The sequence below is a fragment of the Mus pahari genome, chromosome 3 (genome assembly GCF_900095145.1).
Source record: "Mus pahari chromosome 3, PAHARI_EIJ_v1.1, whole genome shotgun sequence".
NCBI classification, from domain to species: Eukaryota; Metazoa; Chordata; class Mammalia; order Rodentia; family Muridae; genus Mus; species Mus pahari.
The window spans coordinates 60,585,338-60,604,481 of NC_034592.1; the positions used below are offsets into that span (position 1 = coordinate 60,585,338).

Below are 19,144 nucleotides of genomic sequence, written 5' to 3' on the forward strand. Positions count from 1 at the left end.
TATATATATACACACACACATACATATATTTTTTTTTTTCAGTACTTGTGCTCACTATCAACTAAAGGGAAAAGAAGGGAGCAGGAGAGAAAGGGAAAGCTAGCATGCAGTGTGGCAAAACTAAAGATTTCAAACTAACAGAAACCCAGAACTAACAAACATAAAATCAAAAACTACGTGACTATGCCACCTATAAAAACCACAGGAAGCTACAATGGGGCGGGAGAACTGACAAATTATAGACATCTGGGCTACAGAGCAAAACCCTGTCTCAAGTAAACAAAAAGATAGGAAACTAAAAGATATTAAATAAGACTAAACAACATAAGTATAATTCCCAAAAAGTAGAATAAAATTATAACATAATTTAGAATTTTTTAAATGTAAGAAAAAAATCCAAAACTGTAATTATATGCTAAGAATAAGATATCCTAGAATATACCCAAAAGAAATACTATATTTCAAGTTCTAAATTTTTTGAAGGGGATGGGACTGGGAAAACAGTAAAGCAGTAAAATGTGTGTTGCTCAAGTAGTTGTACCTGAGTTCAACTTCCAGGACCACAAAATGAAAACACAGGCGTGGAGTTTCAGTGCTGGGAAGGCAGAGACAGGATCTCTGGAGCTTGTTAGCCACCAACCCAGCCCACTCGGAGAGGCTGAGAGACCCTGCCTCTGAACCCAAAGTAAATGGCACCTGAAGAATGTGACAACATGAGTGTCCTCTGGCCTCCACATGCATGCACAGCTGCACAAACAACAGCATCCCCCTACACATACACAACAGCATCCCCCTACACATACACCATAGCATTCCCCCTACACATATACAACAGCATCCCCCTACACATACACCATAGCATTCCCCCTACACATAGACCATAGCATCCCCCTACACATACACAAAAGCATCCCCCTATACATACACAACAGCATCCCCCTACACATAGTTATTAATTTTTTAAGGTTAAAAAATGATACACTGTTATCTTTACTCACTAAGGTATCTGCCTGTTAAGCATTCAGTACATTTTAACATCTTTATTAATTTGAGGTGAAGGAATCTGTAGGCCATGGTGCACATGTGGCAGTCAGAGGACACTAGCAGGAGTCAGCTCTCTTTCCAGCATGCGGATCCTAGGCATGGAACTTAGGACATCATGCTTAGCAGCAAGTGCTTTACCCACTGCTTCCGCTGGCCTGTGCACTCCTTCAATGTGTGCACTCAAATGATGGATCATATTAGAGGTAAATATGAATTCTCTCTAAGACTATCCAGAAGCAGCACAAGTATCCAAAGCAAACGAAAATATCAGCAATTTTTCTATAATCATGATTTGGTGTTAGAAGAAAAATTTCATTTGGTTCTTGAAAGTGTCTAAGTAACACTTAAATTCTCAAAATAATTTACTTTAACTGAATGATAAAATACCTAAGAAAGTTTTTTAAAGTAATGACCACAGCTTCCTGTAAGTAACACATTAAAAAACATATTTGCCAGCAGTATTACTTATTCAAAAGATTTCTTAACACACCATTAAATGATTCCTACAGTCAAGCTAATTAGCCATATCCATTATACCAGTTTTTCTGTATGTGGAGAGAACACATAAAACCCAGTCTTTCTAAGTTTCAAGTACACAATACAATACAGCAATGCTAACTATAGTCACCAGACTGCACATCAGCCATCTAGGCATCTTATTCACCTTTATAACTACAATTCTGTCCTTTGACCAATACCTCCCTATTGCTCTCATAAACCCTATATCTTGGGAAACAATTTCATACTCTGCTTCTATGAATTCATTATCTTTTAAGAATTAGTACTATATACACAAAATTGTTTAGGACTGGAGAAATGGCTCAGTGGTTAAGAACATTGTCTGATCTTCCAGAGGTCCTGAGTTCAATTCCCAGAAACCATATGATGGCTCACAACCATCTGTAATGGGATCTGAAGCCCTCTTCTGGCATGCACATGTACATGTAGGTAGAACATAAATAAATTTTTTAAAATGCTTCACATATAACAAAAGTTTTTCTATGATTGCTTAACAGATGTGTAAACTATACTGATTATGAAATGGGAATTGCACAAGAAACACACACACACACACACACACATATATATATATATAATTTTAATGGTATATGAACTTTTACCAAAAGATCAAAAAAAAAAAAGAAAAAAGAAAGAGAAAAACAACAAATTAATATTTCTGTAACCCAAAATCCTAGTTATAAAGACCAAGAGAGTAAATTCTTCGCACTTGGCAATATCAATTAGAAAACATAAAAATGTGACTCATTTAATCTGCACAGTCCTTGTGGATATTTAGAAAAGATTACCTTCTCAAAGCTATAAATGCTAGTGTAACTTTAAATCAAGCTTCAGCTTTGCAAAGATGAGAACTGCAGTTTTTCTATGTATTTGATATTCTTCAAGGCCACAAAATCTAAAACACTTACCAGATTCTAGTGAAAATAAAAATACAAAAATTAAAAGCTAATGCAAACTCAAAATATTTTTCACACCTACTTTAGGAGATAGTTTTATATCAGCATTTAAAATGACTTCTAGAGGCAGATGAAGTAACTCACTAGGTAAAGGCACTTCCTTTCCCAGTCTGAGAGCCTGAGTTCAATCCCTATGACCCACATCAAAGGAGAAGGACTGAGTCAACTCCACAGAGCTGTCCTCTGACCTCTACATGTAAGCCTTGGTACATGGCACACACAATAATAATAATAAATTAAAATAAAATGACTTGAAAATTTACATAATTAATGTGATGATGATGATTGTATGGTACATAATACAACTTCAAAAATTTGCTATTATATGAAATTCAGTTTTCTTTTTTCTCATTTTTAAATTACTTTACTTTCTTATTAAGTAAATGTGTTCTTTTAGAAAAAAACTTTAGCCTTCGCAAAAACCTTCATTCTCCAGAAGGAAATCATAAAAATGAAGATATTAATATATTTCAAAGATTATTATTTACAAGGTGAAATCTTATAAAATATAGGTGAAAATAGTTATATTTTCAGATTAAAACAAACTATATACTTTAATCTCTTACTCAATATTCTAACTTATCAACATATTCCCACAAAACAAAAACAAAATATAATTAGTGTTATCTACCATAAGTAATATGTCAGATTACCAAAAATAAACTAACATAAAAGCATTTAACTTTTTACACACCACCAACACACATTTGTAAACTCACTTGGATAAATACGGATCTTTCCAACAGCAGCAGCAGTTTCTACAAAGTTATTTACCTTGTCCTGGCTTTGCAGTTACAGCTGCTCCAGCAGATGGCGGCTCAAACTCCTGTCAATTACAATAATGTTTAAATTATACAGTATCCTATTACATTGGATAAGTTGTAATGGAAAAATAGTGTTATCAGTTTTACCTTTGCTTTCTTTGAGTCTGGATCAAACCTTTCAAGAATTAACTTAGCTGTCTTATAAGTTTCTTTTTCCATGACTTCTTCAAGCTACAAACAAAAATTTCCATTAATTGTTAAATTCTGAAACATATACTATTAATTTTTTATAAATCTTATTCAAAAAGTATTAAAGTATCAATCTTAGAATTAAGGAAGATAAAGTAACTCCCTCCTTTTTGTACTTATTTCTAGCAAATGTATCTAAATTGAAAGATTTTCCTGCAATCAAGTAATAAAAATCTAAGCTTTTAAAATAGTGTCTAACTTCTAATACGTTACTTGCATTTTAACAGCTTTACTGCAAGGAAATACCAAATATCACTAATTGTTTACATATAATGAGGAGAATAATTACATGCACCAACTTCAATAATGGAATGTGCAAAAATCTATCAGCCATCATTATTGGAAGTTATTAGACATGACAAGCAAATGACAGGCAATTCCTCAGATTTATTTCCTCACAGCACTTAATGCTATTAATTTAAGAAGGTCATTAGCCAAGAGCTTTACAAAATAAAATCTCTGTGCCAATTAACTGCTGTCAGCATCGATTTTAGATTATTTATTAGCAGAAGCAATTAGCTTGCTGCAAACATGGTGAAAACTCTAACTGAGGGAACAGCCATGGAATTTGCTCAAGTGACTCAAAAACAAACCTTCTCCCCATCCTCTTTTCTTACTTAGATTCAAACATCTTTAGAAGAAGAAGAAAAACCAGTCACGGAATTTAAGTAAAGTTTTTACTAAGTTCTATGCTCACACTAGAGACTGTAATTAAAAGCTTCATTGTTATAGCACTTTATAAGCCTAATATGGGGGTTCAATTTTAAAAGTAAGTAATCACTAGTAAATACTTCAACAGTTATGGTCCAATATCAGAAAAAGTAAAATTTTAGTACAAGACAGTCAGTTATGACAAATTATTAGTGAGCAATATAAAATGCTTTTGGAAAAATTGGAACATGACCCTTTCCTTCTTGGTGACCAATAACCACTTATATTTGTTATATGTCCTATTCATTCCAAGACACTTATCTTAATAAGTAGCCCACACCACATTTACTTAGTTAAAGCATAATTTTAAAAGAAATGCCTTGCCAGAATTATAGTTAATAGACTGCCCATTAAACATAAAAATTTAAGTCCTTAGAGGAATGACTTATAACTCTCAATTTAGTAAAACAAAAATAGTTTACTAGTTATTTCAAAGTTATAATAAATTCTCAAGATGAACAATTTTCTTATGTAAAATTTACTTTGGACTAGTGAAAAATTAGGAATGGAGGTAAAGAAAGAGTATCATGAAATTCATCCCCAAATCAACATCATGAAATACTAAAGAATTGACTCTCTCATTAGACTTTTAGACCTATATTATCCAATAGAACTCTCAGTAATGACAGAAATGCTTCTACATTGGCACAGTAAAGTTACTAAGATGAATATGGTAAATGAACACATAAAATGTTGCTTTGTGACCTAGAAATTAAGTTTACAGTTTCATTTCACTATAAATAATGAAAATGTAAATAGTCAAATGTGGCAAGTAGCTACTGATTCAATTAGCATTACTACAGATAAAATCTATTGCTAGGTTTATGATTAGCATAAGAAAATTAAGTCAGTCTGAAAAACATTGTAGATTTTTTTCCTATATGTGATTCCTAAATTTGGCACACACACAAAACCATGTATACATGACATGAAGAGAAAGTGGAACTGTCTATGGGAACGAAGGGAAGTAATGGAAGCAAGGACCACAGTAGTATTAGATGGAACTTGCTCAACATATAATATATACTTGTACAAAGTGATCCAATGTAACATAATAAATATAATGAATATATGTAGGGAAAGGTTTTAAAAGATAAAAAGGTTTAAAATTAAAAAAAAAAAAGATACAACTATAATCTTTAAGAGAAAACTCAAAGTCAAAATGCTATTTCAACAACTCTACTCCCAACAGATCACTAAGTAATCACCTGTGTGTCTGTGTTTCATTTGTTTATCTTAAATAAGATTAAATTTTAAACACTAATAAATCCAGTCCCATTCTCCTTTATGTTTTTCAATTTTATCTAAAATTATTTTCATACAATATGCACCTCTGTCATGAGATACTGTGCCACCACAGGCAAGTGACCAAGGACTAAAACCTCGAAAGCCAGAAACCAAAAGAAATTGTCCTCAGTTTAAGTTGATTACCCTGTCACATCAATAGAAAACTAAGACAATTTATTACACTCTAGACAAAAGTACAGAAAACTGCCCACATATACTTGATTAAATTTCATTTTATGAGTTTCTACTTAATATCATACTATCAGCAACTACCACCATTTCCATACTTTAATACTAAGAAAATATGTAAAATCACTAAGACAAACACCAAGATCAATTCACTCATTAAAAACTTTAGATAACAACCTCACACTAATCTCTCTCTCTCCTCTCTCTCTCTCTCTGTCTCTCTCCTCTCTCTCTCTCTCTCTCTCTCTCTCTCTCTCTCTCTCTCTCTCTCTGCATCATGGTACTAAGGAAACCTAAGACTTAACACGAGTCCATGTTTCTTCCATTTGAGGCTCTAACACAATCTAGGTTCTAAAACCCTCCATGCCTCATTTAGTTCTCCAATGTGATTTACTTACTTCCTGACTTCCAATTAACATAAATTCTCAGAATTCAAAAATCCACACACCTAAACTACTTTTTCCTGTATATTAACTTTAAAAACTTCATAATTTAATTTCAACATTAAAATACTGTCATAAAGGGTTCCTTGGAGAATTACTAAGGTATAATATAAAAGCATTAATTACCCTTTTCTTTCCTTTTTATTTTCTTTTTTTTTTTAGATTTTATTTATTTTATATATATGATGAGTACACTGTAGCTGTCTTCAGACACACCAGAAGAGGGCATTAGATCCCATTACAGATGGTTATGAGCCACCATGTGGTTGCTGGGAATTAAACTCAGGGCCTCTGGAAGAGTAGTCAGTGCTCTTAACCGCTGAGCCATCTCTCCAGCCCAATTACCCAATTCTTAACTGATTTATATAAATTAATTTTAAATAAAATTTAACTTACTATCTTTTTCTTCTGTGATTTTAAGTCATCCAATGCTTCATCTAGAAAATAAGATTTAAATCAAATATTAAAATGCTTAGATATAAGAATCATCATAAATACTATATGTGAAGCAAACAAAAAAAGTTCAGAATTTCTCTAAATTTATCCCATATGAAAAGATAAAAATTATCTTTGTTTACCCATACATTTCATATTCTTCCTGTATTATACATTTCAAGATTCAGAAAAATTTAAATGGACTTTATATAAACATAATTCTTAATACTTTTTTCAGAATCAATACTTTTTCTTTTCTTTGAACATTTCATTCTCATTAATTTACAAATACCAAATCTCCTTTTATATACTTCTTTGTTTATAAGAGCATATTGCTTATTTTAATGGACTTTTGAAAATCTTTATTATACCTGAGAAGAGACTTCCAAAATAATATCAGTAGCTTTTCAAACTTAAGGACTTCTAAAATTTAAATACTTACTTAAGTTAGCATAATGGAACATGAACAATCATTTCAAAGAATATCTGTTAAGCCAGATATGGTGTGCACAATTAATCCCAGGAAGAATCATAGACAGAAAGATTCCTGTGATTTCAAGTCCAACCTAATCTATATAACAATTACTAGATGTCAGGGCTACAGGCTGAAATTCTGTCCCCAAAAATAATTTTTTAGATAAAAATAAATAATTTTAGAGAAAAAGAAAAGAAGGAAGGGTTAGAGAGACGGCTCAGAGACTAAGGGCACTTGTTGCTCTTGCACAGAACTCAGCTTCAATTCCCAGCACCCACATGATGGCTCCCCACCATCCTTTATCTAAGTTCCAGGGAATCTGACAGCCTCTTCTGATCTCCACAGGCACCAGATGTTCATGGTGTACATACATACATGAAGGCAAAACACACATTAAATAATTCCTTAACAAAAAAAAAAAAAATCCTTTTACAAATACATTGTTTCTATTTTTTTTTCTGTAGAAATACTTAATTAGCAAAAACAAGAAGTAACTCCTGCAAGTTGTTATCTCGCCTCCACATGTGCACTGGACCTGAGTTTGGTTTCCAGCACCTGTATTAGGCACATCACAACCACCTGTAACTCAAGTTCCAGAGATCCAATGCCCTCTTCTAACCTCCACAGACACCTGGACATACATGTGCTATAAAAACACATGCAGGCACATACATACATGTATAATAAGTAAAGCTGTTTTAAGTGAAAAAAGTGTATTCAAATATGTTTGTTAGAAATTAAGCATGTAATTATATTTAAACAGAATAGGCAAAGTGTGAAAGTGTCTGAAAATAAGTGGTTATCTGTGCTAGATCACATATCCTAAACTGGACAGAGTGAGATTATATGTAAGGAGCATACATACTTTAAAGGTCATCTATTCATAAAACCTTACTTATATACTGAAGCAAAATTATCTTTAAATCAAGTAGTACTTATAAAACTATTAGAAATTTGATATTTTATATTAATATTTTATTCATGTCAAAGTATGATAATGTATTATATTTATATTTTTATTTCTCTAAAATGTACCTCAAAATAATAGACAGTGAAGAAGGTGAAGGCAAAATAAAATTAAGAGAGACCATAAGTTGATAACTATTTAAGTCAATCATAGGTACACAAGAGTTCAGTAGACTACACTTTTGTACAGTGAAAAGAAAAAGAAACATACCATATAGAAAGTTTATCTAAGATAAACTATAGGTATATAAGTTATATATCTCATTGAACACAGAGAAGTCGAGCTGGTACATTGCTAGAGCCTTCACCCCTGGTGAGACTAGTAGTGTTCATGGCACTGGAAGGTCCTTTGCACACTACAGAGAAAGCAATTCAGCTACAAACCCTATGCACTACAATGGTGACTTCTCAGCATGACATGCTAATGCAATAATGACACAAAAGTTGTAGGAGTAACCAACCACTCTGATTGGCTTTAAGGCCCTTTCCATGTCTGACACTGCTCAGGTAGCCAAAATCCTGAGAAGAGACAGGCCATGGACCTAGGGAAAAACTAAATACTACTATCTGCTAAAGCAACAGTACTCAACCGTTGAGGGCGTCAAATGACCCTTTCACAGGCATTGCTCAAGACCATCTGTATATCAAATACTTGTATTATAATTCATAACAGTAGCAAAATGACAGTTATGAAGTAGCAACAAAACTATTTTTATGGTTGGGGGTCAATACAACATGAAAAACTATATTAAGGAGTCACACAGAATAAGGAAGGTTGAGAACCACTGAGCTATAGAAACAGCAATAAAATAACTCCTATTGACATTCTGCTATACCCAGAGATCAATACCTCACTCAACCATCAGAGAAACTTTCGCTTGTAGTAGATGAGAACTAACAGATGCACAACTGGACAATGTGCAAAGAGTGAGAGACTTTAGAACATTCAGTTCTAAATGAGATGTCTTCCTCAGACCTCTTCTCTCAGGACTCAGGGAAAAATGTGGTAGGGACAGCAGAAAGATTGTTAGAGCCAAGGAAACAATGTCTTCCAAACAGGAAAGGTTCACATATCAACTCAGAGGCTTGTAGCAGCATGGACAGAGCTCGCACAGATTCAAGCCAGACATGAAAGGCAGATGTGAACACCATCTCCCTGCCCCTAACCAAAAAACTGTCTCCAAATGACATCTTCTTGCAAAAGAAAGGAGTTTTCTCCAGTGGAGTCTCACTGGGTATATTAACCACACTTGAATAGGACCCATGCCCCACAGGAGATAGCCAACACAAAAGCAACTTAGAGGCATTTTTGCAGACTTTTTGTCTCACATTGCTTTGGTTGAACTTTTTCTTATTTGTCTTACTGGTCTTTTGCTTCTGTATTATGATTTGTGATTTTGTGTGGTTTTTGTATTTTGTTTTTTACATATCTGGGTATGTGAGTTTCTTGCGATTTTTCTTTGTTTTGCTTTTTTTATTGTTTTATTTTAACCAGTTCTTTTTTTTTCTAAAGAGAGAAAGTATGGAGCTAGGCAGGGAGGATCTGGGAGCAGTTGAGGGAGGGCAAACAATGGTCAGAATATATTGCCTGAAACAATTTTTAATTAATAAGTTTCTTTAAGTTTTTTTGTTTGTTTGTTTTTAAAGACAGGGTTTTTCTGAATAGCCCTGGCTGTCCTAGAACTCACTCTGTACACCAAGCAGGCTTCAAACTCATAGAGATCCACCTGCCTCTGCCTCCTGAGTGCTGGGATTAAAGGTACCACCACCCAGCAAGATACTTTCTAAGCCCTGAAAAAAAATCTTTACAACTTGCACATATATAAAACATAGAAGCAGATTTTTGTATTTGTATATTTCAACTAAAACCAAGCTAAAGGGCTGTGATGTTAATGAGAGTAATACAGTTAAAAGAAAAAGCTAGAGAGATGGCTTGGTGGTTAAAAGCACTCTCTGCTCTTGAAGAGGACCCAGGTTTAATTCCCAGCACCCACACAGCCACTCATAACCATCTGTGACTCCAGTTACAGATCCAAGGGATCCACTGACCTCACCTGGACTCCACAGGTACCAGGAACACACATGCAAGTAGAACCCACATGTACATAAAATAAAATGAATAAAAAGAACAAGTACCTATGTACTATATTTTACTCTATACCAATGTTGTCTACAAAGATTAATTTAACAAATACAATTTGCTTTTATTTAAAAATGTTTCGTGTAAAAAAAAAAAAAAAAAAACCTAAATAAGAATTGACACATACAGACAGAACCTTCTTATACTCATGACCTTTGTTATGTTGTACAGCAAACAATCTGACACACCACACTATCATCTCAAACCATTTCATAATTGGCTTATAAAATAGCACACAATAAGATGAGTTTGTTTGTTTCCTTAATATAGATTTACAAAAAATATTTAAACTTACTATTTCTCTCTGTTCTCTTGGAAAAGAAGAAAATAAGCACAGTTCTTAATGTCCAGATGCTAGAGAGGAAGCAAAGTTCAAAACAAAATCCATCATTACAAGAGGTAAATTAGAATCTACAGGCAAAAATAAACAGTTTCAATTAGAGTTAGGCGTTTCTCTGTACATCTCGAAAATCAAAAACTGATTGTTTTGTTAAGAATACCAGAGGATCACTGACATTTCAATAGATGAGTTCTCAACCTGAATCCCAGGGGCCTCCTAGAGTTCCTCCTGGAACTATAGAATACATTTCTCTAGAGAAACCATTGCTTTTGTCAATTTCCAAAGGGTCTATTAATCCCCCAAAGCATTAAGAACAGCCCTATAGAATGCTTTCTTTTATTAATTCTATTGTATTTATGTGTATGTGTATGCGCATTTGTATGTACATATGTGTAGGGATGCCCAAAGAGGCCAGAAGACATAAAATTGCCTGAAGCTGAAGTTACAGTTGGAAACCTACTAACATGGATGCTGGGAACTGAACTCGAGTTCTCTGAAAAAGCAGCACAAGCTCTTAACCACTGAGCCATCTCTCCAACCTCAAGAATGCATTCTAAGTAAATATTAGTTCCAAAAACTGTTTCCTATCTGTTCCCTTGTGTTAACAGGCAAGCATGTTTTGCTTTTCCAAACAAGAGTACTATTACACAATCCCTACCATTTAACATTGAAGAGATCTTCTTTATTTAATAGAATAAGCTATCTGGAGAAAGAAGTTCAGAGGAGAAAAAAAACCTTACTTTCAAATAAATACTTGAAAAATAAAATTTAGCTAATAAATGTCTCCTTTTAAAATGTTATGGTAGTAACTTTTTAGGCTTTGTACTACTAAATATGTCCAATAATATTAAACGAATTAAGAGAAACTCAGCAAACAATCCTATCACAAGGCTGTCAAAGTCATCTCTACTCTAAATACAGGCAACCATAGGCCAGCCAGATGGCTCTGTTTGTCAAAGTACTGTGAAAACCTGACAACTTGACATCAACCACCAGAACCCACATATAATCGGCCCACAGTACTGTCCACTGTCTTTCATAAGTATATCATGGTATGTCTGCCACCCCACACACACATACACACACACACACACACACACACACACACACACACATGAAAAGATTAAAAATTGATCATAACAAGCAATTAAATTGAGTCAATAATAATAATAAAATTGCCCAAATCAAAGAAACTCAGATGGATTTACTAATAAATTCTATTTGACTTTTAAAGAACTAACACCAATGCTTCTTAGACTACTACATCATATAGAATGGAAAAAAACACTACCAAACTTTTTTTATGAAGGCAGTATTATCTTGATACAAAAAGCAGAAAACAAGAAAATTATAGGCTATAGATTCCCTAAAGACCATAGAAATATAAAAATTATACAAAATATTTAAAATATAATTCAAGAAAGTATCAAAAAGATCATCTGCCATGCCATGCTGATTTTGTTCCATAAATATAGGGATAGTGCAAGAACATATACAATCAATAAATATAATGCACCACATAAATGAACTCTAAGACAGAAATCATGTGATCATCTCAATAAACACAGGAAGAGCTTTTAACAAAATCCAATACCTTTTCATGGAAAGATTTTAAAAAGCTCTGAGGAAAGTAGTAATTAAAAACATAATAAAGCTATATAAAACAAACCTATAGCCAACACTATACTAAGTGGGAAAACACTCAAAGCATTACCTAAAATCAAGCGCAAGAAAAGTTGTCTACTATCTCTACTCTGATATAATCGAGTCCTGTTTAAAGCCAGCTACAGCACTAAGACAAGATAAGGAAACAAAAGATACAAATAGGAAAGAAAAAGGCCAAAGTATCCTTATTTGTATTTGATGGAACTTTACACATAAGAGACCCTAAAAACTCCCCCAATAAACTGATAAAAATTCTCAAAGAAGGATACAAAATTAACATTTAAATAGCAGCTTTCCTAGGTACAAATAGGAACAGAGCTGACAAACAATTGGGAAAACAATCCCATTTACAATTGCTTCAAGAAAAAAAATTAAATACTTAGAAGAAACTTAGCCACAGAAATGTAAGACCCCCTACAATGAAAACTTTGTAAAACTGAAGAAATTTAAGACACTAAAAAACGTATCTCCCAGATCCACGCTCAAGGACTAGAAGAATTAAGACTGTGAGAATGACTATATTACCAAAAGCAATCTACAGACTCATTCAATGCAATCCCTACCAAAATTCCAATATCATTCCTCACAAAAATATGTGTGTGTGTGTGCATACATGTGCACTGCGTGTACACGCATGCATGCACAGGCACTGGAGGTATCATCTACCTAATTCCAAGTTATACTACAGAGCTATATAAACCCATACAGTGACAACCACCTGACTTGACAAAGATGACAAAAATATACAGCCTTTTTAGCAAATGACACTGGAAAAACTGAACATCCTCAAGTTAGAATGGAAACTAGCTAATTATTTCTCATAGTGTACAAAAAAAGGAAACCAACAACACAAGCTGAGAGGTGGCTCAGTAGCTAAGAGCACTGGCTGCTCTGTCAGGAGAAAAGGAGCTCCAGTCCTAGCGCCCTGTCAGTCTTGCCTCCTCATACTCCGCCTTCAACAGTCCTCTCACAACCAGGACTGACTGGTTGTGACAGAGGTGATAGTAAAGACAAAGTTAGACAGAGCTCAGCTTTGGGTCCCTCTTGTTCTTTCTCTCTTGGATCACTGACTTTGAAAGTCAATGAGCCTGTGGGAAACACCTAATGAAGGACTGAAACTTGCTAAGCAAGACTCAAAGCAGATTTGAAGAGATTACCAAAAAATGCCTAAAACTATTCCAGATGTCCTCACTGTATTTAGGTTCAGAATCTACTTTGAAAGTGGCAAAACAATCAGCTCTGGCATGATTTATAACTGCAGCAAGGGAGATAAATCCACACATAAGCATAGATTTACAAGATATGGCCTAATAAAAAGACAAAGATCTCCAGGAAACAAGCAAACAAATATAATAACAGAATGAAGTCGAGCGAAGGCAAAAATAAATGAAGCCAGAAACTGGATGGCTGCAGACGTAAACTCTGCAATGACTTTATCTGCTATGACTGCAGACTCAGTCAGGCCTTCAGATGACGGCAGCCCAAGCCAACAGCTTAACTGTAATTTATACAAGCACAAAAGACTCTGAAACAGTTACCCAACTAAGCTGCTCCCAAGAGTTCTTGTCCTTCAGCAACTGTAAGGGACTTATTAAGTGATTAAATTCTGGGACAGTTTGCTACATAGCTATAGATAATTCATACACACCTCAAAATTGTGATGATATGGTTTTAGAATAGGAAAACAAATAACTAACACTAGATTCCAACATGATTCTTACAGCAGCTACCTAAGCAGCGAAGAGCTATTAAGCATTGTCTTTTTCAAGGGAAGAGATAAGGAGAGAAGTTAAGCATCCCTTATTCGTAGTGAATCCCCAGAAAACAGTCCCCTCTTATTTACAAGAAATATGCCCCCCCAAACTCCTACAACGCCCCTCCCCAGTGATACCTGAAATGCAGATGGACTGAATCCTTTGCATCACTGCCTTGCTCATGTTGTGACACTTTAATACAGTTTCTCATGCTGTGGTGACCCACAATCACAAAATTACTTTGTTACTACTTCATAAATGTAAGTTTGCTGTTGTGAGTCATAATGTAAATATCTGATATTCAGGATATCTGATGTGCAACACCCAAAGGAATTGTGACCCACAGGTTGAGAACTACTGTACAGATGGGTTTTTCTTAGATGCCATAGAGCATTGCTACCCTGACCAGAGTTAACTTGGCCTCCATGATGCATTCTTTGAGGTACTACTCTAGTGTTTTGGGCTCATTTATTAGAGTAAAAGTTAGAGTTAGCTAAAAGATTGTGATATCTTGGACAATCGATCTGATAACCAAGAGGGCCACTAAGAGACTGAGAGGTCACATGTTATAGTAAATATCCACTGAACAAGGGGACGGCTGGCATTCTGGGCAGGGCAGTGTGGTATAAATGCCATCACATTACTCAGACCAGCCGGGCAGTGGTGGCCCACGCCTTTAATCCCAGCACTCGGGAGGCAGAGGCAGGCGGATTTCTGAGTTCGAGGACAGCCTGGTCTACAGAGTGAGTTCCAGGACAGCCAGGGCTACACAGAGAACCCTGTCTCGAAAAAGAAAAAAAAAAAAAAAAAAAATTACTCAGACCAGCAACTTTAAGTTGTGGCTTTTTTACTTATAGAATATTCCATTTAGTTATTTTCAGATTGTGGTCAGCCATAGACAACTGAAACCAAAATCATAGATAAGAGTAACAGCTGTACTCTGAGAGAGATTTAGAAGGGAAAAAAATACAGAGAGGAAATGAAACCGGAAAGGGGTTGCAGAGATGGTAAAGATGAAAAAACAGATTTCTCTTAAATGAGTATATACTTTTTAAATAGTATATATAACTTTTAAAATGTAACTATAAGAATTGGGATATATTCTCCTCAAACCAAAACTGCCCCCATTTCTGAACAGTAAATCCTTTCAGTTTTTATCAGAACTACTCCTAAGAAAAATCAGCTACCAAACAATACTTCTTGTGTCCACTTTCCACGATTTAAAAAGACCTTGCTCTTAAAAATGTTCTGTTGCCATTCTTCATTCATACACAAGTTCTTACTCTTTAGGGCTAAGTTAAAGGAAATTATTTTGTATTTTATTATAAAATTTAGAAACATAATTACAGTAATTCAGGGATCCATGCTCTACTTATCTCGTCTAAGGCTTTCCTCTCCTAATAATTAAATGAAATTTATGAAAAAACAGAGAGATGGTTTTGAAAGTGTGTGTGTGTGTAAAAGGGCTAATAATAGCACATTCTCCATTCTCACCCAATTCCAGCCTTAGAAATCATTCAAACAAGATAAAAATAAAAATGTAATCTCCTTTTCTGGTAAAACTTGAATTGTAGCTATAAAACCCAAACTTCGGAATAGTCACAAAGAGGCCAGCAGGATAAACCTTTCCAAGTATAAAGTCTATAACTCATGTCAGCAAAATAAGAAACATAACTAAAGAAAAGGAAGAGATAAAAAAAATTATTCAAAAGTGCTCTATTTCTAAAGAGCAGTCAGTATTTCTATGACAGGAAAGGAGAAAAGAGATTCTGACCCATAAGAAAATACAGTAGCCTAACTTCACTAGCTAGGAAAAGATAAAATTTCACACAAAAATCTAGATAATAAAGAAAATTCCAGTCAATCTAGAACACAGATGAAGATATTCCATTAATCCCAAATAAGTCTCCCACAAATAACTGGCACAAAAATAAACATATGGTAAGTCATTTTTTATTTTAAAACTTCTTTTTAAAGTACATTATATTTCAAAACTAAACCTAACTCCTATCAGGAAAGTGCACTAAACTTAAAACTAGAAACTCAAAGGGAGACTGCCATACTAGATCATAAGATAAAATCTAATCATTAATTTAAGCTGACTTTGAAACTGAAAATAATGAAAAGAGACATACCAGGGACAAATAAAATAGAAGGTACATATGTTAACACCACACACAAAAAAAGACTTAACTAGAGAAAGAGAATTTATCTTTTTAAATTTATTACCACAGATTATTTATATAAAATAATGGGTTTCATTATAACATTTCCTCACATAAGGACATACTGTACTTCAAGAGAAAGGGAGGGAGGGAATGAGGAGGGGAAGAGAGAGATGAAAGGGAGGGAGAGAATGAAGAAGGAGAGAGAGAGGGAAGGAAGAAATAGTAGGCTGGCTGATTGAACTTATTTCAAAAGGCTGTGTTTGCCAGTCTTCTAACTAAACTCAGGAAATATCCAGTAGCTAGGAAAAATGAAATTTGTATGTACTGGTTTGAACAAGAATGGTCTCCTTAAGTTCATATATTTGAATACTTGGTCCCAGTTGGTAGAAGTGTCTGGAAGGGATTAGGAGGTGTGGCCTTGTTGGAGATGTGTCAGTGGAGGGAGCTCTGGGGTTTCAATAAGCCCAGTCATCTCCACTGTGCCCTCTCTGCCCCGTGGATGTTTTCTCTTACCCATTGTTCCAGCACCATACCACCATGCCTGCCTGCCTTTCTGCCTGCCTGCCCACTACCATGTTCCCCCTGCCATGATCATCATGGACTCTAACCTTGAGAACCATAAGCTCCAAATTAAGTTCTTTCTAAGTTACCTTGGTCATAGTATTTTTGTCACCTCAATAGAAAAGTAACTAAGATCAAAGTATTCTTAACAGCTTCCAATTAAAGTAGGGCTATAAAAAAAAGAAACAGAAACATGAGCACCTTTCTCAATTTTCTTGCTTAAATTTCTTCCCCAGAGTCCCACTGTAAGAGAAAACAATAAAAAAGATCTTAATTTAAAAACAAACAAACAAAAACACCATGGAGGAAACCCATGGTTAACTCCTCTGGGAATATCAACTTTTATAGTAATTAATTTCTGAAATTATAGAGAATAAAATGTCTAAAGAAAAAAGAAAGTGAAGGAGAGAAGGAAGGGAAGGAGGGGGAAAAGAGACAAAGAATACATAAGACAGCTTATAAAATGATATAATAGGCTGGAAGTATAACTAAGTGGAAGAGTGCTTGTCTAGCATGCATGGCCTGGCCCAGAGTTAAATCACCTCATACACACACACACACACACACACACACACACACTTAAAAGGAGTTCACCTTAAAATGAACCAACTAGAACTGAACACAGTTCAGTTGTAAATAATTACCTAGCATGCATGAGGCCTTGAGTTGATCTTAAACACCACATAAAATTAAAGGGGGAGGAGAGGACACTCACATACATGATGTATATATGTGATGCAGGCCTTTAATCCAGCCACTTAGGAAGCTGAAGTAGAAAAATCAAAAGTTCCAGGTTTTGTCCAAGCTACAGGATGACTTCAAGGCCAGCCTGATTCACTGAGCAAGACCCTGTCTCAAAATAAAAACTAAAAAGAAAGGGTTGGGGATGTAGCTCAGAGATAGAATGATTGCCTAACACACACAGAACTGGGATAAAAAAGGGTGTGTGTGTGCATGTGTGTGTGTGTGTGTGTGTGTGTGTGTCTATGTAGCCAACTCAGGCAGGCATGTGGTACACTCCTATATTCCCATCACTCAAGAGAATTACTAGTTAGAGGCCCCATGGACTATATACTGAGAAACTATTTCAAAGAAAACAAAAAAATCAATTCCTAAAGCAATGCATATCTGCCAACATAATATGGTTACAAATGTCTAAGTATACCCAAACCTTCCCTCCCTGTGACAAAGTCTAATGATGTCTATGAACTAAATGTTGCATTTTGATTATAATTTAGTGGGGCTAGAGGATGGTAGAGTACTTGCCTAGCATATGTGAAGCCCAGGGCGTTTGAGTCTTAGTACTAGAGGGTTGAGGGGTAAAAATCAACCTTACGCTAGAAATATCCCTAGCAGAGCATTTGTTTAGCATGTATAAGGCCTGAGGGTTGATCCTCAGTACCAAAAATGCATATTTAAATTGAAAAAAGAATTGAAAAAATGCTTATCTACTGAACCTCTATGTTCTAGAAAACAATAACAGAATCTACAGTTCACCCATACTATATAACAATGTGAAGATGAACTAAATTCTCAAGGCATTTTATATAAAGTATTGATATTCTATCACAAAGAGTAGTTTTGGAATAGCTATGACTAGATTATGAGTCCTCTGTCTTGATCTTTAACCTCTTTAGTATAAGCATCTCCAAGATAGTTGTCACACTTTGGACATTTTGAACATATCAAATTTATAAGTGGTCTAATAAATATAAAAATGTGGAGAATAAAGTAATAATGTTTTACTGTTTCTTCTGCTTCCAATACTTGGAAGTAAATTCTAGTCTAGCCCTCAGAAATATTCCCAAGAAAAAAAGTCCAACTAAGCTTAAGCAACAGCTCACACTCCAAATAAAACGCCACACCCGGGGGGTTTCTTACTTGCCACAATATCCACTTTCACACCTGTAATTTGTTTCATGCTGATTGTCACTGAGTGAAAAGGCCATCTATTCTTTGTTACCTAACTTGGCTTGTGCTTTCCAAGTGAAGAGCTAACTAAAATAGGAGCTGCAACAGTAGAGACTGGGGTAAAGGAGAATAAGACAAGGGGAGAGAGAAATGATTCTGCAATGTATCAAATCACAAAGCACTAACTATAGTGACACACAGCAGTCCAGGACACACTGTAGGAGAAAATGTCTTAAGTCAGGGTTTCTATTCCTGCACAAACATTATAACCAAGAACCAAGTTGGGGAGGAAAGGGTTTATTCAGCTTACATTTTCCACATTGCTGTTCATCACCTAAGGAGGTCAGGATTGGAACTCAAGGTCAGGAAGCAGGAGCTGATGCAGAGGCCATGGAGGGATATTTCTTATTGGCTTGCTTCCCCTTGCTTGCTCAGCTTGCTTTCTTATAGAACCCAGGACTACCAGCCCAGGGATAACACCACCCACAAGGTGCGTTCCCACCCTTGATCACTAATTGAGAAGATGCCTTACAGCTGGATCTCATGGAGGCATTTCCTCAGCTGAAA

General features: G+C 35.0%; 1 protein-coding gene across 3 annotated transcripts in view; it reads right to left on the reverse strand.

The window, feature by feature from the left end:
* Lnpk (lunapark, ER junction formation factor) overlaps window positions 1-19,144 on the reverse strand; it is a 64,524-nt gene that overhangs the window by 29,187 nt on the left and 16,193 nt on the right. For all 3 annotated transcript variants that reach the window (XM_021193501.2, XM_021193499.2, XM_029536462.1), the window contains exons 5-8: window positions 10,474-10,532; window positions 6,559-6,599; window positions 3,431-3,514; window positions 3,294-3,345 (exon numbers count right to left, since the gene is read on the reverse strand). In XM_021193501.2, the coding sequence (XP_021049160.1) occupies window positions 3,294-3,345; window positions 3,431-3,514; window positions 6,559-6,599; window positions 10,474-10,532 (236 nt within the window). The remainder of the gene's footprint in view (window positions 1-3,293; window positions 3,346-3,430; window positions 3,515-6,558; window positions 6,600-10,473; window positions 10,533-19,144) is intronic.